Here is a 27125-nt window from a genome sequence, read left to right on the forward strand (position 1 = left end):
AGGTGCACTCAGTACTTAAGAAGCTACTATTGCCTCAACCCGACACTTGATACTAAACTTGATAGTCTAAACAAACGCTTCTCCGTCAATGTAACAATTCATGTCCTTCCCAAAACGCCAGGAACCGTGTCCGCATAATGCCAACCGCCTTCCGATTATGCAATGTGATTGTTCCCCCCTTTATACTTGTGACTGATTCCCAACTCCATGTTCCAGACGCTCGGGCCTTTGAGAGTCGCAACGCTCACAAGCCCGTTGACAGACCAAACCGTGCCCACAATGTAATGTACATGCATCCCTCATCCGTTTTATAGCATATCCTTGCTCATCTCATAAGACCAGCCACCATCTCGCCGCAGCTTGTCACGAGCCGCCATATCTTTTCTGATGTCATCCTCAGTCAAACGATCCAGGCCACTCCAGTTGGCGCTGGACGTCCTCTGACGGAACTTGTGCCACTTGTCTTTGCTCTTGTTGAAAACTTCCTCCATGATCAAGGGCGCCGGTGGACCAAAGATCTGTGTCGGATCCATTGACTCTTGCCTCATGAGAGCCCGACGCAAGTCAGGAGAGTCAGCCCACGCAGCCACGGTCATGCCTCCGCCCTCGTCGTCGTCGTCTTCATCATCATCCGTCTGGATTTCGGGTAGTTCAATCGAGTCGCCGTTTTGGAACCGCGGCGAAGCCTTCCTCACACTCCCCTTGGCACTGGCCAGCTGTCCTGGACGAGCCGGCGTCTTGTGAGAAGAACCAGCGGCACTGGAGCTGGGCGCAAACGGAATCGGGCCCTTAGAGATCTGCGCCATATCAAGAGGATGAGCCGCTTTAGCATGGCTGTGATGTTGAGATGTGACGGCAGCCTTGAACAAGTCTCGGGAGGCGCTGTGAGGTGCAGCCGCATATCCATTCTGGAAGGCAGATTTCGTTGGCAAATCCTGCTCCTCGTTAGTTCTGAACGATCCATCAACAATAGCATACTTCGGTGTAAATACGTACCTTCTTGAACCCCGTCGACGGCCTCACTGGCGGACCCTTGATCTTAGGGGCACTGTCCACCTCCGACACCTCATCGTTGTGCTCACTGGTCCGGCGCCGCTTAGAATCCTTCGTCTGGTATGCCGGCCCACCTCGGGTAGGCGGGGGCCTCGAATACGTGTCATCGCTTGTCTCCGGCCCAAAGGTACGTTTGGCACCTGCTTTGGCGGCGTTTGACAGAACTGTATTGACCGGCCTGCCCAGATCGTCGCGCATACTCGCTAACCGAGAAGGCGGCCGAGCAGGCTGGCCGTCGGCTCTGGAAGATGCTGACTTCGGCTGAGGTAATGCTGACTCGGCCGTGCCGTTTTGCTGTGATCGTACTGCCGGAGGCGGAGCTCTCGTCTGCTTGGCCTTCTCTATGGCAGCCTGCCTCTGAGCACTCTTCTTCTCTTCTTCCTGCTGCCGCTGCCGCTCTATTTCAAGGCGGCGTTGCTGGTCTTGCTTTCGTTGCTCCTCTTGAGCTGCTATTCGCTTTCTTTCCATTTCCGCCTTGGCTTCGCGTCGCCGCTGCGATTCCCTTTCGTCCTGCTCCTTTTTCCTGGCCGCCATTTCTGCCGCCTTTGATCGACCAGCAGAGGGAGGGGCTTTCACGTTCGGTGCCGATGATTTGGCCTGATAAATGGACTTGCCGGACTTTGAGGAAGCCGTCGAATGGTTAGAATTCAAGGTATCATGAGACGCGGTGGAGACGCGGCTGCCAGCAGGCTGGTACTGCGAATGCTGTGAGCCAGTATTGACCCTGATGACGGTAGGGGGAGCCTTGATTTTGGAAGCCGAATCCTTGATCGGCTTCACCGGTCGCTTGCTGTCCTTGCCCCGTGCCACTGGGCCGGGTAGAGTAGACTTGGTAGAAGAAGGCGGAGGCATGGGAGGCTGCGCATCAGACATGTCGACATCACGGTCAACCTGTCTGGATTGCGTTTCCTCATCGGCTCTCGGCTTGCGGGGACTGGACGGGCCCGCCTTGGGGGGGTTGGGAGTTGCCTTGAATGCCAGTCTCTCGTCTTGTCTCTTGGTGGCAACCTCCTGTTCCATGGTAGCCACCTTCTCCTGCTCTTGAGTGAAAGCCCGAGCCCTTTCGCGCTCCTTTTCACGTGCCTTGTCAAGCTTGTCCATTTGCTCTTCCATGCGCTTGACTTCATTCTCTCGGCGCTTTTGCTCCTTCTCGCGCTCTGTAGATGCCCTGGTACGACGAGCTATCGGCTTCGAGGGGCTCGTGGGTTCCGTTGGTTGAGGCTCAAATTCCTGAGCCTTTAGGGCGATGGAATCCGTAGAAGCTCCGGCATGCAAGGCTAGACGAGTGGTGGAGGGGGACATCAGAGCCTTTCCGTCAACATTCACAGCAGCATTGCTGGCAAGTAGGCCGCGAGAGCTCTTCAGAATAGACGATAACTTGCTCTTGACTTGTTTGAGAGGGCTTTCCCGCCGAGGAGGTGATTTAAAGGGGTTGTCAGTCAAGTCATCTTGCAAGGCCGCCAAGTTGGTGAAGGAAATGGGAAGGGCGTTTGATGCAGTAGCAGTGTCTTTTGCCAGTGCTGATGGGTCAGTAGGCATTGTTGATAAGGATGATGCTTTGAAATGATTGGAAAGGCTGTGAGATGCATGTTCAACGGCTTGATGTGGATAGCCGTCGTCTTGGTCCTGGATGCCTTCCATGATGTCTGTCGTATGGCTTTTTGTGAAAAGAGGTCTCGATTCTCTCGCCTTTTTGGCTGTGTTTGGCGATTCAATCCAATCGGCGTCATCATCTTCGGGGGATGCACGCGGCGTCGTAGTAGCTGGCTCCTTCTCCAGAGGAGCTGGCTTCGGGCTCGTGATAGACTGTGCTTGGATGACCTCTTGCTGAAGCGCTGCTGCATTGGTGGTTGTTTTGGTTTGCGCAAAGCCACTTTGAGGTTTGCTCAGCATGCTGATCTGGTCTTGTAATCTTTGCGTATATGTCTTTGTATGGTTAACGCCCGGCCGGTCACTCTCGGCGATTTCCTGGGCAGGGGAAACGCCCTCTGCGTTGTGTCTCGATTCACCCTCGTTTTCCTCGTGCAAAGAGTCGCGCTTAGCGAGGTTTCCAAGGCTTTTGCCGCCAGTATGTCTCTGGTAGTAGCTGGTTCTGCTGCTATTGCCGGTGTCGAAATGGCTGTTCCTTGACTGTCTCGCACCGAGGCTCTTGCCCGAATTGAGTGGTTCCCTGGCCGGCAGGGAAGCAAAGTTCAAGCTGCTTTTCCGAACAAGGGGCCTGATGGGGCTTGATCCTTCAGACGCTGATTGCTCGTCGTCCGAGGACTCGTTGGAATGCTCTGCAGAAACGGGAGGTAACTTGGGAGACCGAACTGGTGATATCACGGGCGCGTCGGAATATGCTTCGTCCGAATCAAATTCTTTAGCTGATGTTTCTGGCTCATCCGGTGCCATGCCGGATGATACATCTTTTGGTAGAGTACGTGTCGTCGGGCCGTCTTTCGGTGGTTGAAAGGTCTTGGATGGAGACACCGGCACAATTTTTCGAACTGGGCTTCTCCTCACGGACGAGCCGCCGGGTGGTAGCACTATGTCGCTGTAAGGGTTTGCGAAATCTTCGGGCTCGACACTCTCGCTCGGATCGGTGGCGATGTGATCCTGGCTCCCATAATAGCCAGAATCCTGCATGCCTCGATGGGGGCGTGATCGTGACGGCGAGAACACATGTCGCTGGGGAGAAACAGGCTTGGTGACCAACGGTACCGCCTTTAGAGCGACCTGATGCAGTTGACGAGGCTGGGAATGGCTGGATTGGTCCGAGTGCTGGCTGCTCGAATCGGTAGATGACGCTGCGAATACATCGGATAAGGGCTAAAGTTGTTGCACATCAGAGTGACATCCGACACGGCACCTGGGAACGGAACTCACCATTCGCGCCTCTGCTGCGTTACCCTTTCGAGCTGTATGGGGTGTCTTGCCCCGAAGTTTGCCTGGGGTCTTGAAAACTTCTGTGATATTTCTGGAAAGGGGAGTCAGCATGGGCCACCCATCGCCAGTCGCAACGGTGGACAGTGAGTGGTGGATAGGGAAACAAACACTTCGCCCTCGTTCAAAATCGCAGCCATGTGCTCGTTAAGCCACTCGATCTCATTGTGGGCAGAGTATGAGAACTCCTCGACTTCCGACTTCACAATCTGCAGTGCAGACGCCCGCTCTTCGCCAACCCACGCCGCGGACCCGACCTGGAGACGCGGGCCTCGCACTGCAGTCATGGTGTCGCGCGCGAGCAGCTAGAGGCGCAACGTCGTGTTTTCCAGTGCTGGCTGATGAAGGATCGGCTCTGTATCTTGTCACAGCATTGGCGATGGTATAGTTCAGCGTGAAGTCTGCTGTCGGCGAGGTGTGTAGGGCGGTGTTGATGATGGTTGGTATAGTGGTGAAATGTACAATGTGAATAATAGGCCGGGCCTGAAACTCCATTCCAAGGTTGCAATGTTTTGATGCACTCCAGATCGGGTTAGCGCCCCTGCTGCTAGCTCTAACCTTCCTTAGTACCTCCTTCCCTCGCGTCTTCTCCAGCAAGTCCAGTCTGCATAAGGTAACGGGAGGTATCATCTTAGTCGCACGTGATAACGTCATAATATCACGTGGAGATACGGCTTATCAGAAAGCAAACACGGAGGGGCCCTTTGGAGACTGTTTACTTTGCTCGGGGGTCGCGCGTCCCTGGTTCATGGTGGAGTTGATTGTGCATTAGAGGGACCAAGTTTGGATTACAGCTGATCCAGCATCTGCATTGCGGCTTCGTTGGCGCTGTCACAATGAGGGTGATAGAAGTGATCATTGACGTAAGTGCTCCTGGCTGCGCCTCGCAATTATCTACTCTGTTTAACCCCCTTCTATAGGGCTTCAAGTCCTACGCCGTGCGGACTGTGATCTCGGGATGGTAGGTTTCCATTCCACGATAAAGAATGTCTACCGTTCAACATCGCTGACCAGCCCAGGGACGAGAGTTTCAATTCAATCACCGGTCTCAACGGCAGCGGAAAGTCAAACATCCTCGACGCAATATGTTTCGTCCTCGGAATCACAAACATGTCCACTGTCCGGGCGCAGAACCTCCAGGTATGCCGGCCCAACACTGCCCGGGCCAGCACGCGACCGAATAGTAACATGGGATGCAGGATTTGATATACAAACGAGGCCAAGCGGGCGTCACGAAGGCCAGCGTCACGATTGTGTTTGATAACAGGGACAAGAAGAAATCGCCGATCGGATTCGAAGAATATGCCACCATCAGCGTGACGCGCCAGATCGTCCTGGGCGGCACATCCAAGTACCTCATCAATGGCCACCGTGCACAGCAGCAGACGGTTCAGAACCTCTTCCAATCTGTCCAGCTGAACATCAACAATCCCAATTTCCTCATCATGCAGGGACGAATCACCAAGGTCCTCAACATGAAACCCGTCGAGATTCTGGCCATGATCGAGGAGGCTGCGGGAACAAGAATGTTCGAGGACAGGAGAGACAAGGCTCTGAAGACGATGGCGAAGAAGGAGACAAAGCTTCAGGAACTCAGTGAGCTCCTGAGAGATGAGATAGAGCCCAAGCTGGAGAAACTCCGAGGGGAGAAGAGAGCGTTTCTGGACTTTCAGCAAACGCAGAATGATTTGGAGCGGCTCTCCCGCGTTGTGGTGGCATATGATTATACCAAGTGTCAGGAGAAGCTCAAACAGTCCGCAGCTGATCTGGAAGCCAAGAAGCAGCGGCAAAAGGAGCTGGAAAGCTCAGTCGCGCGTCTTCGTAATGAGATTTCGAACCTTGAGGAAGACGCCAACAAGGTGCGGGCACAGCGAGATAAGGAGCTCAGAAAAGGCGGCAAGGCTCAAGACCTCGAAGACAAGGTGAAAAAGCACGCCAACGAGCTGGTGCGTCTCACAACAGTCATGGACCTGAAGAATTCGAGCTTGAGGGAGGAACAAGAGAAAAAGGCCGCTGCCGAGAGAGCGGTGTCGGAGTTGGAAACTGCTCTGATGGAGAAAACGGCAACATTCGAGGACGTCCAAGCAAAGTACGAGAAGGCAAAAGATGACCTAGCAAAGCAGAGCAAAGAGGCCGAGTCCAAAGAAGAGCTACTACAGACGCTACAGACGGGAGTCGCTTCAAGAGAAGGACAAGAAAACGGATACCAAGGGCAACTCCAAGAAGCAAAGAACCGCGCCACTGCTGCTGCAACCGTACAGGAACAGGCGAGGATCAAAATTGCACATTTGCAGAGCCGCATCAAGGAGGAGGAGCCTCGGGCTCGGAAAGCCAAGGAGCAGAATGCCCACCTGCTGCGCGACTTGGACGGTTTGAAATCACAGGAGCAGAGGCTGGAAAAGGAGCTGAGTAGGTTCGGCCTCGAGCCTGGCCAGGAAGAAGCCATGTACAAGCAAGAGTCTAGCCTGCAGCAGACTGTCCGAAGTCTACGGCAGGAATGCGATTTTCTGAAAAGAAAAGTCGCCAACATCGACTTCACCTACTCGGATCCAGTACCCAACTTTGACAGGTCAAAGGTCAAAGGTCTAGTCGCGCAGCTGTTCACGATTGACGAAGGAAAGGCCCCAGCCGGAACGGCACTGGAGATCTGTGCTGGTGGGCGACTGTACAATGTCGTTGTGGACTCGGAAGTCACGGGCACGCAGCTTCTCCAAAGGGGAAAACTGAGAAAGCGAGTGACGATTATTCCGTTGAACAAGATCGCCGCATTCAAGGCATCTGCACAGACCATCGCGACGGCACAGAGACTTGCGCCCGGCAAGGTCGATCTCGCTCTATCCTTGGTTGGCTATGACGACGAGGTGGCCTCTGCAATGGAATATGTCTTTGGCAACACTCTGATCTGCGCGGATGCCGAAACGGCGAAGAAGGTTACGTTCGACCCCAATGTTCGAATGAGGAGTATTACGCTGGAAGGAGACTCGTACGATCCCTCCGGGACGCTCTCGGGTGGCAGCTCTCCAAACTCCAGCGGCGTCTTGGTCACATTACAAAAGCTCAACCACCTCACCCTTCAGCTGACCGAAACTGAAAGATCGTTGAAAGAACTGCAGATCAACATTGCCAGGGAGAAGTCCAAGCTGGATCAAGCCCGTCAGGTGCAGCAAGAGTTGGACTTGAAAAGACACGAGATCAAGCTTGCCGAAGACCAAATTGGCGGCAACTCATCGTCTTCCATCATCCAAGACGTCGAAAAAATGAAGGCGACCATTGCTGAGCTACAGGCAAGCATATCCGACGCCAAAGCACGCCAGACTGAGGCCAATGCCGACATCAAGCGCATTGAGAAGGATATGAAGGATTTCGACAACAACAAGGATGCCAAGCTGGTGGAACTGCAAAAGTCCCTGGACAAGCTGAGGGTGAGCCTCGAGAGAAATTCAGCGGCCGTCAAGACCCTGCAAAAGACGCTACAGGGTGCTCAGCTCGATCTGGAGCAAGTCGGGGGTGACCTGTCAGCTGCACGGGAACAGCTGCAGGAGGTGGAAGTCAACATCAAGGCTCAGCAGCGAGATGTTGAAGAGTTGGCAAAGCAGCAGGCAAAGGTGGCGGACTCTCACGCCGCCGTGCAGGCCGAACTCGACGAAGAGAGAGCCAAGTTGCACCAGTTTGACGACGAGCTTCGCGCCTTGGAGGATGCCACGCGCTCAAAGAATGCACGAATCACGGAAGAAGGCCTGGAGATGCAAAAGCTTGGCCACCAGATCGAAAAGTTCCACAAGGAGCAGCAATCCGCGGCGGACAATGTTGCTCGGCTCGAAGCCGAGTACGAGTGGATTCACGACGAGCAGGAAATGTTCGGCCGCAGCGGCACGCCCTACGACTTCCAGCGGCAGAACATTGGAGAGTGCAAGGCCACCCTGCGGAACCTGACAGAGCGGTTCCAGGGCATGAAGAAGAAGATCAACCCCAAGGTAATGAACATGATTGACAGCGTTGAGAAGAAGGAGGTGTCCCTCAAGCAGATGATCAAGACGGTTATCCGAGACAAGCGCAAGATTGAGGAGACCATTGTCAGCTTGGACGAGTACAAGAAGAAGGCGCTTCAGGAGACGTGGGAGAAGGTGAATGGAGACTTTGGCCAGATCTTCTCCGAGCTGCTCCCCGGAGGCAGTTTTGCGAAGCTGGATCCTCCCGAGGGCAAGACTATCAGCGATGGCCTCGAGGTCAAGGTGTGCTTGGGCAAAGTGTGGAAGCAGAGCCTGACGGAACTCAGTGGTGGGCAGAGGTACGCGACTTTGCTTTTCATTTCTTCTCATTTCTTTCTTTTGTTTTTGTGCCCGTCTATTTAATTCCTATCTCTCTGTAACCGCTCTCATCGTGCACTTTTACTGACAATGAATCTCAGGTCACTGGTTGCGCTCTCGCTCATCATGGCTCTGTTGCAGTTCAAGCCTGCGCCAATGTACATTCTCGACGAGGTCGATGCCGCCCTCGATCTTTCTCATACACAAAACATTGGACGTCTGATCAAGACGCGCTTCAAGGGCTCGCAATTTATCGTTGTGAGTTTGAAGGACGGCATGTTCCAAAACGCCAACCGAATCTTCCGGACACGCTTCAGTGAGGGTACAAGTATGGTCCAGGCGCTCACGCCCGCGGATCTGAAGTAATCGAGGCGGCGAGAAGACGGTTGAAGGACACGCATAAGACGCACAAAGCAAAAGAAAAGAAAAAAAAAAGGCAAAGAAAAAGAACAGTTTCGTATATGTTGGTTATTTGATACTAGGGCTATGTGATACGAAGTGACGAGACGCATGAATGGGTTTGCCGGGCCGGTGGAATCTGATCTGTCAATGGGTTGAAGTAAAGGACGAGAAACAGCAAGGGGGGGGGGATATGTTAGGAGCCGTTTTGCCTTTTTTGCGCCTGCAAAGTTGGTTGGAGTATACTGCGTCAAAAGACGCCATTGTTTTGTGATACTGGATTGAGCATAATGGAAGCATCTTTACCCGAGGGCATCTGCGTATCACGCTTGCTACGCTCCCTCCAACTTCTTTGTGTTGTTTCCTTTCTCCATTCTTCCTGTTCCCTTTTCCCCTTTTTCCTTTTTTTGATTATTCTACCTTACTCCGATTTGCCACCACGAACATCAACAGTTGAGCAACATTGGCAACCTATTACATACAAGCTTTTCAACCACCCGAGCTTATGGAACGGGCCCCTTACAGAGCCAGATGTGGCCCCCGTTGGAGAACCTTAAGATCCATACCCACCTCGAGCGACAAAGCCAAGTCCCCCTCGTCCGGACCGCTCGTCTCGGGGAAGATGGGACAGAGCTGCATGCCAAAGCAGCCGCTCTTGGGAGCGCCCTCGTCAATGTTTCGAAACTTCCTCAGCGAACGGTCGGGCTCCGCCTTGTGTTTGATTCCCGTGGCTGGGTCGACGTTGGGCAACTTGCACCTGTGGCGAAGGGGAGAAAAGAGGGTGGGTGTCAGTTTAGCACGCGACTCACGTAAAGTAGGTAGGTAGTATAAGGTAGATTGAGGTAGAGAGTGTTGGGTCGGGGGGGGGGGGGGGGCAGGATGTGGCAGAAGGTGACTCAGAAGTTGGTGAAGTAAAGGCAGTGTGGCTTGTGTGGTATTGCAAACCGCCTCTCCCGACGGTTGGGCGGAATTCTCTTTTGCTGCCGGGACAGGGCGAACACAGTGGTAGCGTGACTGGCGCCTTTGTTCTTTTCGAATCCTCTTTGTTGCGTATGTGAAAGGGGTTTGAGGCGAGGAAGAGGGGAGGGAATAAGGTTTTCCGCGGGAGAAGAAGCGCAAACCGGTCCGAAGAACAACAGAAAACTTACCGAACTGTGCGACAAGAGACGTCGAACCGCGACGGTGACTCCGAGCCCTTGGCGGCATCGCCCTGGAAAGGCCGGGAGAACTCGATGCTTCGCCAGTCGTCCTCGTCGTACGCCTTGAGGCCAGATACTAGTCGCATCAAGTTAGCTGGAGGGTACCTTACGGCTGCCACGGATGTGGGGGAAAACTCTAAGTAGGTTCAATCTGATATTAGAGAGAGAGGGTAGGGGGGATGGTGAGAAAGATGCGGAGAGGCAAAAAAAAAAAAAAAGAGAAGTCCGAGAAACATACCGATGATATTCGGGCGAAAGCGGCGCGCGTCCAGGAACTCCAGATCTTGGTCCTTTTGCACTTTTGACTCCAGGGCGCGGACACTTGTCAGGTTGAGAAGATGCAGTGGATACTACAGGATCTTGTTAGATGGAAAGAGTCGACGCAAGGGGAGAGAAGGGGGGAGGGCAAGCAGGGGGGTAGTAGGCCTTGAACTTACTGCGTCTTGAAAGTCAATGACAGGCTGGTAGCCAGCATCTTCTTTGCGCGGCGCGTTTCTCATTACTTCCCTCCGTCGGGCCGGGTCTATCATGAAGATGGTCACAGGCGCAGCAACTCCCAGGTACAGAGCCAGCTCCGGCGGCACCTCGTTCCTCAAGTTGAGTGCGTGGATGGTCTTGTTGAACAGCCGTGCATCACCGTAGCAGTAGCCCGCCGCTTTGATCTCCTCTGGGGAAGGGAAATCGATGGATAGCATAAACTCCCTCTCTGGGATACCGCCGAGGCCACGGCTGAGCTTGGCAGAGATCCATTGGGCCACTCCTCGCAGACCAGAGTCCCTCCAGGGGAACCTGATGACGACGAAACGGCCGCCAACTCTGCCCAACTGGCGACTCGTCTTGCCCGCATCCGGCAGCCATAAGTCAACCTGGACATTGGCGAGCAGCGGCACTTGCCTCAGGGTGAGAACCTCCCATTGCGCCGCCCGCCGTGCTCCCTCTTCTCCCTCTTCTCCAGACAGCACGGCAGCATCTCTTCCTGCCTCGGGCTTCTGCCGTGCGAACGCAAACAACCGGTCAAACTCGAGCCCCTTGGGCAACACTCTGCTGCGGTCAACCTCGATGCCCCGGCACGACTTGACCGGATAGATGAACAAGCTTTGTATCCTGGCAGCCTTCCCCGGCTGGTGGTTATGATCCGGCGATGTCTGAGCCCGGAGGTTGCTGTGGGATGGCGCGATGCCGACCTTGGTGTGCGTCTGCTGCAGCGCATCACTGCGCTCTACTGGAATCGGCGGGAAGAGGATGAACACGGGGATCGCGAAGACGACCACGGTTGTGAGCAGGAGAATGACGGCGACGGGGTCAAACAGCTCGACGATTTGGGCAGCGGACGGCATTGCAGCAGTTTGGGCGTCAGGGGCCAGCCCTGAGAGCGAGGGGTTCGTGCTTTGTGTTTGCTCGCGCTTGACAAACGCGAATGGTGTCCTGATGGCCGATTTGCGCCTGCTGTCGCCGCAAATGCCTCAGCAGCACACAACAGCAGCGTTGAAAGATGTGTTCAGGTAGTTCCTCATTTCTCGTTGGGGGAGGCGTTGGCAGTTCCGGCGGACTACGGCTTTACGGGCTGCTCAGAGTTTGATGCTGCCACGGAGGAGGAGGAAGAAGCACGACCGTGCCTCCTTAGACATGTATCTTACGTGAGCAAGCGCAGATACTATCAAAGCCATCTGATAGAACGATAGCTCCATATCTAGTGCTCTATGTTTGATGCCACGGAGGCTTCAAACGAGAAGCAAAGCCAGGCCAGGCTGTGTCGCAAGACTGCGGCCTATGAATGCCCTCATCTTGGGGAGAGCCGTGTCACAGCCTGCGGGGCAGGAGAACGGCGGTTGTGTCAGGTTGTCCGTTTCTTGAAGTGTTTCGCAAAAGCGGCTGATTTCGCATGTCCTCTAGGGTAGGTCGGCCGCATCAGCCGCACCAGTCCAAGACTGGTGCTACTGCTACGTATGTAGGACTGAGTGCGGTCAATCTGGCGCAGCTGGCAACCAGTACCTAAGCAGTGTCCGAAATACATGCGTAAAGTCGTTCAACCTAGTTAGCTGCAGAGACAGACCAGACACAGAAATTTCTGGTCTTCAAGTGCCAGCCTTGCCTCTGACGGAGCACGACCCCTGCCAGGGGACACTTCCAACACTTGGCGCATTACTCGTAATCATAGGCACCACTGATGAGATGATCTCTGATGAACACTTCCAGCCGTAGCTTGCATGGTTCCAGTGGCCCCGGAAGCTGAGGCAGTAGGGTGGGGGGTGAAAGGGGTATGAAGGGGGGCGCCATTGTCTTCGTTAGGAGACAGCTCGTACGAGTAGGGTGGACCAGGTATTTGGGGGGTTTCCAGCAGCCGTGCCCTCTCTCTTGTTGTTGATGATGCCAGTGCATACCTACGCTTTTGGCCTCTCTTGAAGTCAATAGTGTAGCAGAGGTCGAGAAGGCAGAAACTGTTGTCGACATCGACTTGCGGTTCATGTTGAATTCCCCTCCCGGCGAGTCACAGACTGGACTGCCCCAGGTTAGGGGGTCAGAAAATCATTCCTTCGCACTTCTGTGAACTGCATACCTTTATGTACGAGGGCACAGAAGAGGGAAGAAAGGAGAATACATCGAAGTCGCCAACCCTTATGGCAAATCATCACCTCGATAGATGTGTCGGCCCTTCAGGCGACGGAACCAGCGCGACTGGTCCAGTGCTTGGTGCTCATGAGGAACCCTGGTAAAGCTGGCTGTCAAGCCTCTCAGCTCATCTGAGTCCTCGGAGAAAAGTATGGATAATCTGGAAGGCGAATTTACAGCGGCGGGCACTGGATTGGCCCGACAAACGACAGAACGTGTTCCCATGGGCCAATCCAAAGACATTGATTGCTGGCCGCGCCGTCGATGCAACGAATCGACGATTGCTCGCCCTCACGGGTTCATTGAGCGTAAACCTGGACCACTCAATGTCGTGGTGCGGGCTATCCCCCCCTCCTCTTCCCCCCTGGCATTGTGACATATGATCTGGAGATCTCGTTGGCTCGTCATCCCCATATTGCTGCTGGGGGTGTCATCCTCTCCCGCCTGAGCCTCTTGTCTTCCATGACCTACACCGGCCCGAACTTACTCCTCGTACAAGACACCTAAGGTAATAACGGACAATTGTCACCATACCTAGGTCAGCGGATCAGGTCGATGTTACATGCATCAAGGTCGCATTTCATACTCCGTAGGTAGTATAAGGGGGAGGATTGCGCGCTGTAGTATTCAATATCATTCTTGGTTCGAGGCACGGGCCACAGCTAAATCGAAGGTGCTCGGCGTAACAATGGCTGAATAGACATGTGCAAGCTTGCGTTTTGCTGAAAAGGATATTACTTGGCCATTGTTGAAATGAGAAGAAATTAGTAATATCAATGCTTCTGCTGGCAGGGCAATTTGAGGTCGCGCAAAACGGACCTACATTGGATCACCCCTGCGATAGACTTGATGGTAGTAGTTAGTATCTTCCTAGATGAGCAATTCACAGGCTCCAAGTCGACCACGAAGGTAGCTGGCGAATCCCATGTGATAGCCAGTCGCCAGGCTCTCCCTTTCATATGCAACTTTTCACTCTTCGCTTTTCCAAAGAGACTTGCACCTGGACGTACCGACACGCCAGTGTAGCGTTAGGCCACCGTACGGCCATCTTCGCCTCCCTCTTGTCTTTGTTGATATAGCACAGTAGGCAGAGTCTTTGGTACGAGCTCGCCGCCTGCCCCTACAGGAGGACTTGTATGATTCCCCTTGAGTAGGCGGACGTTTTCCCGATCTTCGCTCGGTGCATGATATTGCTTATGCAAGACGGAAATTGCAATCAGCAAGGCCAGGTCCTTCTCAGGACCGAGGCATGCAGCTATGATTCCCGGTCAGACATTCCTTGTATTGTGCACCATGGAGTTGTAATTGACAGCGACTAGGGGATGCGTGCTCTGTGAACCTACTGCGTATGTCGTCGGCAGTCGGATTTACATTCCTGGCCTGCGACAAATTGACCAGGGAATGCTGGTCTACCTGTTCCGCACGAAGCGTGCTTCAGACGACATAGCACAAGGCTTCGAGAAAAGCGTTGTCGCAGACAAGTACCTTGGATTATTTCCATCGTCGTCTGGTACCAGGCATGGGGCCGTAGTACAAACATGTCAAAGCTGCCCGGCTGCATGCAGTGACTTGGCAAGCTTGGCTTCTCCAGAAGGTGCCCCCATGTGCGCGCTTATCTGCCCGGTCTGAGTGAAGTTGTACGATAAAAGTACAGCATGATGGATGTCCGTGCAGCGTGAACGTCGAGTCTCCGTCGTAGCTGCCGCGGTGAACTCTGGCCGGTACGAGCATTTTTAAAGTTATTATCCCAAAACGAGGTGAACCGAGACGCCACCGTCAGCGCCGTTATTCCTGGAGATCTGGTCAAGCTGAATTCCGTTGTTTTGACTCGTCTCGGGACCATGGCAATATGGCCATGCCAGGCTGGCGTGGCCTCACTGGAGATTTCGAAAGTCTTCGGATGGTGCGTTGGGGCAAGCATTGAAGGTGCCTAGTATTTACCGAATTTGATCAGCGAGCTGCAGCACCCCTGCCCCTGGTATCGATGCAGGTTGATCCAAACTGCGTAAGTGGGCTCCCAGCTCTCAAGTGGTGTGTTGGGAGGATCCTTTCCCGGAAATCAAAGCCTGCAGCTCTAGTGTCGTTGGCCAGAGATGGCGTCGAGCTAGCATGTACTCCGTATGTGCAGTATTCCAGCTTGTGGATGTCGAGGACCACCTCGATACCCGTCACAGTTTGTCGTCGTGGACGACGTTGTCTTGCGCGTCTCCCTTCTAGAACCCCGGCCACGGGTCTTGAGAGGGCTCAGAGTCTGGGTACTACTAGGTAGTAGCACGGAGTCTGGACCCCTCGAACGCTTCGCGGTGGATATTATCAGGCCTCAGACCTAATCTTCGGAAAGCCAAAGCCAGGCTTGCTCAATTTGTTGCTTGCGATATGAACAATCTGCTTGCCTCTCCCTGTCAGTCGTGAACCTGAGGCCATCCTCAAGAAGCAGATACGCTATATACCATCGGTATGCCCCGTTCAAAGCTTTTGCCCACTATGTTTCCCCCGGTTTGTTCTCGTCATAACCCAGACATGTCGAGTCTTTACCTCGCAGCACGCCGTATGACCACCTGCTTCGACCTTGTGCGTGCGACTGCAGAGTCCCCGAAATTGTGAGGTTGGCGCCATTTGCTCGGTCACGGCGGAGCAATTGGAAATGAGAAATTGGTGCACATATCCGTTGCACGGCATGGGGTTTGGACCTTTTGGCGGTCGATTTGCCTGTGAGGCATTATTGAGCAACACATGCAAATTTCCAGTCACTGAGATTAAAAGACATGGACTGGTCGTCTCTGGTTGCACAAGGTGCAAGTACCGTATACTTTGATGAGTCTCAGGTAGGTATGCGGAGGAGTTCCCTAGAAGTGCCTGAATCCTCCGACGAGGCCAGAATACGGTAGGTCGTGCCAGCGCGCGAACTGCTCGAAAAACGAGGCTTTCATTGGCCGAAGACAGTGATGACCCTCCATAGGGAGAGAACTGCAATCCAGTATATGATACTACATACTAGTAGCGCTTGGCACCGTGCCTGGAGGCCCGACAGCCGTATCTTTGGCCGGGCAGGCAATCCGAAGGGGCCCCGGGCTCCGGACGAAGCGCATTGCGTGCATACTTTCGCTGGCGATGGACAGTGCAGGCGGCGGTACGCCGTGAATGGCTCGATGTGCGTTTCCAGAGGTCGAGGTTGGATGTGCGACCAGAGGTATTACACAAGTAGGTTAGCTTGAGCAATATTACGGAGCATTATTCGAATAAGAGTGAACTTGAATGCCAGATGGAGAATAATGCCCGGGGCCTGGATCTTGGCTCGCGCCTACTTGGAGAGTCAAACGGTCATACCCATACCCATGCCTCTGCCGAGCCGCTCCCGCGCTGCCAATATACAAGGAGTATCGTGGTTCGACAACACAAAGAGGTGAGGAAGTACTCAGTATTAGACACATCGAACGAGCAACGGCGCGGCGCATATGCCAGGCTGGAGGGAGGGGAGCGGTCTCCGTTGCGTTGCAGTGCCCGATGCCCGCAATTGTGCTTGTACAAACCGCCGTGCTTGTTGCAATCCCGAGTCCGTACGTGAAGGAGAGCAAGATGAACGAATGGCATCGTGTCCATCGGCGAAAAAAGATTTGGAGAACTGCGGATCCGGTTGACGCTGCTGACCCCATGCAACAGGCCGGGGAAATGGCCAACCAAGCGCGCAGTCTCCAGCCCACACGCGCATCTAGCTCGATAAGTTGAAAATGCACGTCTAGCTGCATCACGGGCCTGGCGATTCATGCCTCTCGCTGCAAGCCCATCTGTGCGAGGCTTCTTCTGGGATATTCGTGGTCTGTGCACGGCTGGCTGGTGGTGTGCTGTAAATTGAGTGGCGCCGGTCCCTGCTGCCAGCAAGGCTCCACACGCTCTTCTGGTCTCTCACCGTGAACAGAAAACGTCAATCTGGGCTGCTGGGCTCGGGCTGGATCAGGACTGTGACTGAAGGGTGAATGGCAAGGTGACGGCCGTGATTCTGCGTTGGAAGGGCAAAGTATGGTAGTGGTGATGGTGGAGGACGACTGATGCTGGATTGAGGAGGAATCTGCTGCCTGCTGCGCGGCCCGGCATAACGCGGCTTTGGGCGCGTCAGCGCGTATTACATAAGCACCGACTTGCAGCATCAAGGAGCTTGAGGAAGGAGCAACTCCAATGACTTTCTGCAGGCCAGGCTCCGGCTCTCTCGAGAGGAAGGAGGGAGGGACTGCATGGGAGGCAGTCGTACCCGGTACTTTCGTACCTCCAACGCTGCAGAGCCGCTGCTTGTACATACATGGCTGCTGCTGATGGAGGTTTGTCGCGGTACTGCCTTCCAGCGTACTCCGTGTGCACTTGACAGCCTTCCATTGGAAAGCAAGGTGCCTGGCTACTGACCAGTCGCAGTCGTCGCGGTGAAGTGAATGGAAGTTGTAGGGCAGGCCAGGGCCAGCGAGTTGCAGCAGTAGCTCCTGCTCGTGCAGAAGTTAGTGCCGAGCGCCCCATGCTCCTGCTCTGGCCGCGAAACGCGGAATCGTCAAGCTTCGAGCTAGCAGCCCCAATTCCGTGTGCTAGTACGACGTTGTAGGAGTGACCCCATTCCTGGCGACTTCCACCGCTCCATCGCACGTACCGGTACCGCCCCGCGCCTGTACCTGCGATTGCTGACTTACCTACTAGCAGGTACCTACCTTACGTGTTTGTGCTAACTTTTACCTCCCACCGCCAGGCCGCCGTTTGAACGCCATCGTGGCATCAGACGAATCGCAGACTGGAGCTCAGCCTGGACGCGCTCCTGGGGGCTTGGACGAGGCTTGCAAGAGACTTTCGCACCGTACGGAGCAGCGCCTGGACGGGCCGGAGACTAAACATCGTCGAACCCCACGCTACCAGTCCGGTCCATGACCCGGCAGCTCCTCCGAGAAAACTGTGCAGCCAGCTCTGGATGGCAAAGGGCTCAACGGTACAAGAGGTATGGCCATCTGGCTGCTGGTTGGGGTGCATGTACGAGTACCTGTCCGGATGGATCGCGATCGCCCAATGGCTTCTCCTTTACCGCTGCTGCTGTGCCTGCCTTAGCACTGGCATGTGCGGCCCCGAGTACAGGTACCGGGACCGTCACTCTGTGCCGTTATTATCGCCGACTTGCGTTGCAAGGGGACGAGGACGGGAGTTACGGAGAGTGTCCGGCCAGCCAGCTTCGCTTGTCCCAACGAACTGCAGCTGGGGCAGTCGAGACGAGGAGACGGAAGTCAAGACGAATGACGAGAAGGAGGAGAGCGAGGGATGAGGAAAGGCACGGATCTCTGGCTGCGGCCATGGGCGGCACAGAGCTGCTCGAATGGCTTGGTGTTGTTAACCACCGTGTTGCTTTTTCCCTCCTATTACCTTATTACGAAGCCATGCCGTTCTCAGGTCCTACCTGGGTCCATGAGCCTCTCCACCACATCAAGTGTACGAGTACAGGGTACATGTTACAGGTCGCGACGTACCGACCAGCATGGACGGGACATATCATTGCTTGTCCGCTCAAATGGGCCAAGGTGCTTCTTAGGGGTTCCAAAACTGCCAGCGGCATGGGTGCGTGTTGTGCACCTCTCACGTCAATGACCCTTGTGTGTCAGGCCTGCTCTGGGCCAGCATCTCTCGAGCCAACGAAGGATGTCGAACACATCGCGGAAGCGCACAGTATCGCCATCTTGAAGCAACTTTCTCTCTCTACGTGCTAAGGTACGGATTCCTCTCGCCATCAAGCAGTGGTTGGTACTCGTACCTCTCAGAATCAGAGGAGCCATCTCCTGGCAGAGCTGCTAGTGCCGCTGCTAGCAGGAGGAGGAGGAGACCGGAGGTTGGCGTGGGGTGCTCCAAACCCGTTGCAGCAACCCTGGCTTCTGCTCCCCGTCATTTTGCTGGGCTGGCCGCCGCCACCTGGCTTGCTCAGACCTTGTGGAGGCCCTCATTCGGAGACTCGATTCTGATTCTACAGTTTACGAGGGGTAGGGGGGAGGCATATGCAGCCTTGGCTTTGTTCTCTGGGTCTTGGTGCCTGCTGCCCACCCCCCCCCCCTTCGAAACGTTATTCGTTGTCCGCAATTGCATCAACAAAGTGACACCACTACGACCTAGTACATAGCATCACTGTGGACTCGTACTTATTCGTCGAACTGGCCCTGGTCACCTTACTACCTTTGGAAACGGTACCAAAGAACGGCAGGGCGGGAGTACTGTAAGTACAATGCCTGTCCTCGCGATCAAATACCGCCACGGAACGCCTTGTCACTGGAGCATGAACAACCTTCTTCTTGCCTGGGGTCCATGGATTGCCCCAATTGTACTTCCCACTGACGGCGCGCATATGCTTAAGTGGATGGCTGAGGAAAAGATACACCTGGCCTGGATCTAGCAAGCAGCGGCGGTGGCTGCGGCTTCAATGTCACCCCATAAGTTATCACTCCCAGATCCAGCCCGCCAGCACTCCTACATACTCCCACCACCACCCTCGATCACCGCTCCGCTGAATACACGCCTGCCCCAGTTGCGGAACTGGCAAGTCTCTCTCCTCCCGGGCTTGTTCTCTGTCGAGTCGCCCTGTTGATGGCGGGTGCTCATCGATAGATTCGCGTCTTGTTGGAGCCAAACACCCGGCAAGACCCATGCGTATTGCCGCCCAGGGGGAGCCGTCTAACCGTCTTTCTTCTGCCCCGCGCCTCTGCTCCGTTGCCAGAGCTTCATCTTGCTCCTGGTCCAGTTCCCAATTTTTTCTCCCCTTGCGGGATCCTCCATCGACGACGGAGTGTGCCCTGTGGGAATGTGCTGGACCGGTTCCCACCAGTCGTCTCCGCTGTGGACCAGGCATTGCTTCACTTTCGGAATTCACAAGCTCAAATGGTGTCGTCCGAGCACTGATGCAGGTGATTCGTCTGGTTGATCCTCCTTCCAAAGATCTAATCTTGTCAAATTCAAATTCTCCGGCGTGGCTGCGGCCTTGCGTGTTCTTGTCATTGTCGGGTTCCTCTTGGCTTGAGAGGGAGAGAGAAGGAACGGGTAAAAAGGGGGGGTGGCTCGCAAGAGGCGTTCCACATCCCAACACATTCGCAAGCAGGCATCTCCATTCGCCTGCTCAAGGTTCAGTGCTGCTCCCATAGCCAAGAACGAAATCTCAGTACGATCACGTTTTGTGCGCCTCTTACGCCAAACACAACTTCTACTCCTGAACATCGACTGTCCGTCCCCCTCTGGCCGAAGGCTGTCCGGGCTGCTGCTTCACACGCAGTCTTTACAGTCTACGTACCGAAGCACATGATACATATTCACGTTACAGCCATCCTTTATCTACCGGGCATCCCCCAAGCAACAGTTGCGTACTCTTGGCCACCTTGATTTCCCTACATCACCATCACCATGGGCGACTACTATCATCAGTTTCTGACTACGGTGTCGGGAGAAGGCTATCTGCCTACGAGCCCCGATGAGGCGAATCCGGTCTTCGTGCCCGGAGTTTCCCTACCATTATCAACCCCTCCACTACGTTCTCCGTTTTCTACCAGCCCTGGATTCTTCTCGGGATACGTGGATCCTGCTTTTATCAATGGGCACAATAATGTGTCCAAGGCAAACAAGAGCCGGCGGCGCTCAGCTGCAAGCCAGGGCGGGAACGCAGACCAGGTCAAGCACCGCAGGACACGATCCGGCTGCTTTACGTGCCGGACACGCCGAGTCAAGGCAAGTCAAAACGCAGAGACTGGACATGCAACTTTGGTTCTGTGGCTGACACTTTGAAGTGCGACGAAACTCGACCGATCTGTCACCGTAAGCATTCGAGAACCGCCTCGTCGATGGCTCGTCTCTTCCATCTCAAACTAATGACTTGCAGGCTGCAGGAAAGGAAGCCGAGATTGCACTTGGCCCGACCCGTCAGGATCCAAAGGGCCCTCGGCCCATTCAACTGCTACAAGAGCGAAGGAAGGGTCGTCCGCCCAGCATAGAAGCCCCGCATCTTCCAATGACGCAGAAGAGGAAGATACGGAGCCAGAAGCAAAGCTTGGGACCATTCCTGATGACGATGAACCCGATAAGCCACCCAGGCGGACCTCGATGTCCGTCCTACCGCAACCCCGAAGAGCAAGTGCGACATCGCCCAACATGGCATTTGGGAGTACCTGTCAGACCTCCGAATCGCTTTCACAGGAGGGCTACAAGAGCGCATCACCTTCGACCTCTACCGCAACGACAGGGAGCTGGACGCCTGCTGGCCACCAAGGAGCGGAAGCTATTCTGGCGGGAAGCGGATATTCGTCTTTGCCAAATCTGCCGCAAGATCTTCAAAATTATCTCCAGTACTTCGAGGAGAATATGACAAACTACCACTACGGTTTGGCAGTTGACGAAGACGACTTTTTCAGTACTGAGCTCCCGAAGGTGGCCCTGCAATGCGAGCCACTGCTCAATGCCCTCGTTGGGTTTGCCGCGTACCACGTCACCTTGCGAAATCCAAATGGAGAGCTCAAAGACTTCCTCCAGTATTACAACCGGGGTGTGACTGAGTTGCTGAAGCTTTTGGCAAAGGGGGAATGCAACGTGATGGTGCTGTTGACGATATTGCAGCTGGCAACTATTGAGGTAGGTTTAGGAAAAGGTTCAAGAGACGCAAAGGTTTGGAAAGGCGCCAGTTAACATCGTCATAGGAGTATCTCGGAGACTGGGTGAATCTCATGGGGCACCAGAAGGCCGCATACGAAGTTCTTACCCAAATCTACACCCCGCTGACGGTGATGGAGACGTCGATCGGCCGAATGTGTTTCAGCTGGTACGCCCGATTTGATAACATTGTTGCTCTCATGGGTCGAATCCCCACCGAGATACCCCGCGTATGGTTCACGTCCATGATCACGTATTATCAAAATCAGATTGCATGTAACCCCGAGGATTTGCGTTGGAGAATCGAAGATCGCTCCGCTCGACTGCGCCTCATCTCTTGGGACATGTCTATCCTATACGCGCGTGGGAGCGCAAAACAAATTTCAAAGTCTGATTACGCCAACCAGCACAGCTATCTGACCGCGCAACTTGAGGAATGGAAGGCAACCTGGGACCCGGCACTTTGCGATGAACAGTTTCTCGTTACCGACTTCAACTGGCGACTACCGCTCAACTCGGATGACATAGTCGATCCATACCGTCCCGGCTTGCTCTACGACCATCCCCTATTCAACAACACCGTCATCACAATGGAATGGCATAGCATTCTCATCATGCACAAAACTCAGTCTCCCGAACTCTCCAAGGAGGAGCTATTCACGGAGGTTTCAAGTCATGCGTTTGCCGTGTGCGAGCTCTTTGAGTGTTTGGAATTCTGGCCAGATCTGCCACCTGGAGCGTTGATAGCAGTGCAGCCATGTTTGGCGATTGCAGCGCTTTTTTTGCCGCATGACCCGAGTCATAACATGTGGTTGAGGCGGAAGTTTGCCCTTTTAGAAACTCAGGGGTAAGTCTAACAGACGCCTTTCCCCCCTACTTTATTATCCAGCGCTGCCCAACCTTTGCCCTCCCTGGCCCATACGACCAGCAGTATGTAGCTGGTCATTTACAGTCGTCACCCAACCGCCCTAACCCCCACGTTGGAGATTATGGGTTCTTATCATGTGCAATAACGATCCGTTGACTCGTCCTGACGCTGTTCTAACTTGGAGGCACACAGGCATATCAATCCCGTATCTCGCCGTGAAAAGATGGCCCAGGTCTTCAGGGATCCCTCGTGCGTCCGGTGGTGGTTGCCCAACGACGAGTTCTTTACGCCGATCCTTCAGAGTATCAGAGCCTTTGCAGACGAACGAAACGCCAAGGTGCTGAACATGCGGCAGCAGTCAATACGCGACGTCAAACACCTCTTTGATAAACTCTCCCTTTAATGGCAATGGCTAAAGAGTTGAAGTAAGCGTCTGAAAATGGTCAGACTCAGGAGGCAAGGGTTGTCGCCAAATGTTCCACATTTGGCAAGATACACTTGGCAAGATTTCGGTCTCGATGTGATTACATCTTAATCAGAGGCCATCCTGTCGAAAGATGTTCGGGGATTGGTGCTAATGAGGGGATGATATGAGGGGTTATCATAATGCTAATGTTTGATTTTTTGGCCAATGGATGTTTGCCACAAGTTACGGGGCTGCTGAGCCATCAAGGAAACGAAATTGGGCACTCGAGGACTTTGAACTCGAGGTGCCTCGTTTCGCCTTGCCTGGCATGGGAAGAGATGGCAGTCTCCCTAAGGACCCACGGAAACATGGCAGCAAATCTCATGGAGGCGTCACGAACGGGAGGGTTTGGCGTTGCTGGGAAGCAAAACCGCTCTGGCAGGAGGAGATAATTGTTCAAGCAAGCGAAGAGTAAGACTGGCTAGGCATCTTGGCGTTGTGGTTTTACTGGCTTGGAAGAGACTTCCATAGACACACCTCCCTGTTCTATTATTACTACCTACTAGGTAGGTACGCATAGGTAATCACCGCAGTCTGCAGAGCTTCTCTTGTCGTAAGGCATGATGACAGTTTTGGCGGTCAAACCAATAGTCTTGGTTTTTTTTTTCTTCTTCCTCTTCTTCTTCTTCTCCCTCTGCAGTAATATGTGTTGATTTTCTTAATCAAGACGCTATACAATTGACTCGTCCGCCTGCTTTATCTCGCCCAAACTACCTATACATATTGCGACCCTATACACTACCTATGAAGTCCACCGTGGAGAAAGTCAAAACGGGCTATCCAGGCCCGGGTATTAAAACTATGTAGTCCTTGATCTCATATTCCTTTGATTTCTTCGACTGCTCTCTTTTTGCCTTGTGTTGTCCACTCAAGCCAGGAGCAGAGAACGACATCCGAGACGTCTACTTTTGTTCCTCTGTGGCCCCTTCTTTTTCGGCGGCATCTGCCGCCGGCGCTGGGTCTGCTGTGTTAGACTCTGGTTGATGCGGCTCTGCTTCTTTATCTTCTTCCGCAGACGGTTCTTCGACATGTACAGGTGGAGATGTTTCCTCAGATGCAGCGGCCTCTGGGACTTCACGAGTGTTATCGCGCGTGTCGTCATCGTTGTTGTTGTTGTTGTTGTTGTTGTTATTGTTGTTGTCGTAGTCGTCGTCTGCTGCTGCGGCCGTCCTCTCGCCCGGCTGCTCAGTGGCTGTATTATCGGAAGTGTCGATAACGCTAGTAATGTCATCTTCATCTGTAATCTCCACAACGCTTGCGGACACCCCTGCTGGACCGGCATCTGACAAGTCAGATGCGGTGTTGGCTTCGCTCAGCCGGGGTTCTGTTGTTGAGGACGGTGAAAGAAGGGGAGGCGGTGGACCGCCCAGTACTGATTGCTCGACGATGACGGGTACTTCGGCGACTTCAGGCTCTTCCTCCAGGAGGTCGGGTGCTGCCAGGTGCATGTTTCTGAGCCTCCGCGAGACGCCATCGGCATCTTCCTCTTCCGCCTCCAAGACGGTTGTTACAGAGCTGCCGGTGGACGGGCTGCTCCTGATGTGCCTGCGAGTATTTGTGCGACTGACCGAGCTGTGAGAGCCGTCATCCTCGAGCTCGCCTGCCCCGGGATGCGAGGCGGCGGCAGCGGCTGAGGGCCTCAGGATCTGGGGCGCAGGCGCTCTGTTGGCCGCGGCGTCGAATTCCGGCGGAGCTTCGAGGCCTTCTGCCTCAGGGGGAAGCTTGTAGTTCTCGGCCGGCAACAGGTCGTACAGGTCGCAAACCGTCTTGAAGAAGACGTAGAGCCCCGTCTGTCCTTCGACAGACCAAAAGACGCTGCGGTGCTGGAACCAGGCGTGCGCGAAGATGCGGTGCAGCCGGCGGAAGACGTTGACCAAGCTCTTGACACCGACGTTCTTGCTATGGATGTCGCTGACCACGACGAAGCGGCTGGGGAAGATCTTCTGGTCGGAGACGACGTTGGCGGCCCAGTCGAGGGTGTGGCAGCAGTAGTCGATGGCACAGCAGCTCTTAGGTGCCTCGTGTACGGCGCAGAGGAACTGCCACTCCGACGCGCGCATCTCGGGGCACGTGCTGGCGCTGCATGGCGGCGTGTCGAAGAGGAAGCCGACAATGAGGGAGTTGCACTGCGAGATGAGGAAGCGGCACAGCTCGTAGAGCCAGAGCGTGCGGTCGATGCCGTGGGGAGGCTGGGCGAGCTGGAGGGCCGAGGCGCGCGTCAGCGGCTGCGTGCCGGAGGCGGTGCTGTGATAGTGCAGGGCAGCGAGGTGCTCCTGGAGTTGGAATGGCGAATCTAGCTGGATTTCCCCGTCTCCCATGTTAGCCCCTTGGAGTCTTGTGCGCGCGGCTCGCGACACAGGAGAGCGGTCATACCTCGCTCAGCGGCACCAATGGAGGGCCGGCGGCCATGTCTGCAGCCTTTGTCCCCGGATGAATCCGCCGAGAGGAACTGGCGTCCAAATGCGACTGCTCCATCTCCGTGTTCGCCAGAGTCGCTGCAGGGCCTCCCGACGGCGAGTTTGGCGCTATCTGGATCTCTGCTGGCGGCGGGGGGCTGGGCAGACGAGGGGAGCTCGGCGCCAGAGACATGGTGAAGGTTGCAGGCCTGACGCGACGGCTTGGTGGCGAATGCAGGGGAAACAGACAGAAGAAGGAAGAAAAGAAACCCAGAAACAGCCTTGATATGTACAGTCGCGATGCTGTTGACAGCCTGGCTATCGACCAATTGGGGTGTGTGGTTCAAGTTTGGAGCTATGGCATACGGCTTAGGTGCATACTGCCTCGAGAGAGCTTGGTAACAGCATAAACCCCATACAGGCATCCTTGATTGGCTTAAACAATTACAGAGCCGTATAGCGGGGCATCGGTTTCCTCAGCAGGCAGGATGGCACGGACGGAGCCCAGTACATCATCGTGCATACACTCCTTGGTAGAGCCTTATGTAACCGAGCCTGTCTCTGATGAGTCTGGATATATCCGACTCTCAATACCGATCATCACCAACCAGCCTGTGTTCTTATCTTGTCTTTGGCCTTGCCTCTTGGACACCCACATAATAGCCTAAGCCAGACGTCATGGATCTTGACGACGATGCCCCTCCGGAGTTGGTGGAGGTTAGTGGTGGGATAAAGGATTCAGATGAGGGCCCCAATGTGAAAGTGCCCATCACCATTGTCACAGGTGAGGCTATAGATGGTTCAGGTAAAGACGACTTTGAATGCCTGAGATTGACAAGCCAAACCAGGCTATCTCGGTGCCGGAAAGACGACGTTACTCAATTATATCCTTACGGCACAGCATGGCAAGAAGATTGCCGTCATCATGAACGGTGAGTGGTCCCTACTCTTTTTTCTCTCTAGTGTTTCTATGTAAACTCATTTGTACTAACTTTATTCATTCAATTCAAAGAGTTTGGAGATTGTATGAAGATACCTCTCTGAAAACCCCTCTCGTCGACAGCAGGCTTCTAACATCTCCATTTGTGCAGCTGTCGACATTGAAAAGTCTCTCACGGTCAGCCAAGGCGACAACAGGGTAGAAGAGTGGCTTGAGGTCGGGAACGGCTGCCTATGCTGTTCTGTCAAGTAAAGTCCCCTTCACCGCTTGCTCTCGGCCTCTGCAGATGCTGACGGAGAGTAGAGATACTGGCGTGAATGCCATCGAAAGCCTCATGGAAAAGAAGGGGGCATTTGACTACATTCTGCTCGAAACAACTGGGCTAGCAGACCCTGGGAACATTGCTCCTCTGTTCTGGGTCGACGACGGCCTTGGCAGTACAATTTATCTCGACGGAGTGGTTACTCTGGTGGATGCGAAGAATATCCTCCAAAGCCTTGACGACCCAAAAGGCAAGATCGAAGATCATAACGAGCATGATCATCATGGCCCATTGATGACGACGGCTCACGTACAGATATCGCACGCAGATGTCATTGTCCTCAACAAGGCCGACTTGGTTAGCGAGGATCATCTGAGGATAGTCAGGGAACGGATCGAGTCTATCAATGGAGCCGCAAGAATTCATGTGACGGAAAGGAGCGTCGTTCCCCAGCTTGAGGGGTTTCTCCTAGACCTTCATGCATATGACCAGTTCAACGTTGCTGAGGCCAAAAGCAAAGGCCACAGCCATTTGGATCCTGTAAGTACTAGGAGGTCACGCCGTCGAGATTACGAAGAGACTGACAACCCAAACCTGCAGACAATATCCACTGTTGCCATTCCGGTACCAGCGCTTCGCCCGGAGCAGCTGCAGGACGTCGATCGATGGCTCCGGACGGTGCTTTGGGACCACAAGCTACCAGATACCGAGACTGCTGCTGAATTCGAGATCCACCGGTCAAAGGGCCGACTCGTATTTGACAACGGTGACGTGAAGCTTCTGCAGGGCGTGAGGGAGATATTCGAGCTCATTGAGGCTCCTGATGGCGCAGACGTTTCATCGACGGAGGGTAAAATCATTTTGATTGGCAGAGGAGTGAAGGATGTAGACTTTGAGTCGAATCTTAGACGATTGATAACATGAGAAGAGGAGCGATTGGTTGAGGAGAACTTGGGGCGAATCTTATTGTTTGATAAGAGAGTGCAGGCCATACTGCCTTGGCTGGTGGCTTGCCAGTACACTCGGTTACCAATTTTTCTGGCCATTTCTCATTTATAGCGATATC

At 54.3% G+C, this 27125-nt stretch overlaps 6 protein-coding genes across 6 annotated transcripts; 3 read left to right on the forward strand and 3 right to left on the reverse strand.

Moving 5' to 3' along the window:
* Nucleotides 1-308: 308 nt before the first annotated feature.
* Nucleotides 309-4265, reverse strand: TRIREDRAFT_2268 (uncharacterized protein; the record flags this gene model as incomplete). The annotated part of the gene is made up of 6 exons (XM_006961880.1): nucleotides 309-935; nucleotides 997-2573; nucleotides 2802-3223; nucleotides 3362-3864; nucleotides 3922-4012; nucleotides 4090-4265. The coding sequence occupies 6 exons, from the start codon at nucleotides 4263-4265 to the stop codon at nucleotides 309-311; spliced, it is 3396 nt and encodes a 1131-aa protein (XP_006961942.1).
* Nucleotides 4266-4814: 549 nt separating this feature from the next.
* Nucleotides 4815-8651, forward strand: TRIREDRAFT_2269 (uncharacterized protein; the record flags this gene model as incomplete). Its single annotated transcript, XM_006961881.1, has 5 exons — nucleotides 4815-4841; nucleotides 4899-4939; nucleotides 4998-5118; nucleotides 5178-8266; nucleotides 8387-8651. The coding sequence occupies 5 exons, from the start codon at nucleotides 4815-4817 to the stop codon at nucleotides 8649-8651; spliced, it is 3543 nt and encodes a 1180-aa protein (XP_006961943.1).
* Nucleotides 8652-9203: 552 nt separating this feature from the next.
* TRIREDRAFT_21442 (uncharacterized protein) lies at nucleotides 9204-11220 on the reverse strand (the record flags this gene model as incomplete). The annotated part of the gene is made up of 4 exons (XM_006961913.1): nucleotides 9204-9441; nucleotides 9833-9959; nucleotides 10122-10233; nucleotides 10321-11220. The coding sequence occupies 4 exons, from the start codon at nucleotides 11218-11220 to the stop codon at nucleotides 9204-9206; spliced, it is 1377 nt and encodes a 458-aa protein (XP_006961975.1).
* An 8671-nt stretch (nucleotides 11221-19891) lies between these two features.
* On the forward strand, nucleotides 19892-22398 carry TRIREDRAFT_56141 (uncharacterized protein; the record flags this gene model as incomplete). Its single annotated transcript, XM_006962037.1, has 6 exons — nucleotides 19892-20248; nucleotides 20364-20403; nucleotides 20448-20590; nucleotides 20678-21109; nucleotides 21175-21974; nucleotides 22188-22398. The coding sequence occupies 6 exons, from the start codon at nucleotides 19892-19894 to the stop codon at nucleotides 22396-22398; spliced, it is 1983 nt and encodes a 660-aa protein (XP_006962099.1).
* Nucleotides 22399-23657: 1259 nt separating this feature from the next.
* On the reverse strand, nucleotides 23658-25050 carry TRIREDRAFT_55592 (uncharacterized protein; the record flags this gene model as incomplete). Its single annotated transcript, XM_006962248.1, has 2 exons — nucleotides 23658-24758; nucleotides 24835-25050. Coding segments are annotated over 2 exons (1317 nt in total), but the record flags the coding sequence as incomplete, so codon positions are not given.
* Nucleotides 25051-25535: 485 nt separating this feature from the next.
* Nucleotides 25536-26983, forward strand: TRIREDRAFT_74681 (uncharacterized protein; the record flags this gene model as incomplete). Its single annotated transcript, XM_006962038.1, has 6 exons — nucleotides 25536-25641; nucleotides 25706-25789; nucleotides 25870-25881; nucleotides 25949-26045; nucleotides 26101-26599; nucleotides 26660-26983. The coding sequence occupies 6 exons, from the start codon at nucleotides 25536-25538 to the stop codon at nucleotides 26981-26983; spliced, it is 1122 nt and encodes a 373-aa protein (XP_006962100.1).
* Between the last annotated feature and the right edge of the window lie 142 nt (nucleotides 26984-27125).

Source organism: Trichoderma reesei (assembly GCF_000167675.1).
Source record: "Trichoderma reesei QM6a unplaced genomic scaffold TRIREscaffold_2, whole genome shotgun sequence".
NCBI lineage: Eukaryota > Fungi > Ascomycota > Sordariomycetes > Hypocreales > Hypocreaceae > Trichoderma > Trichoderma reesei.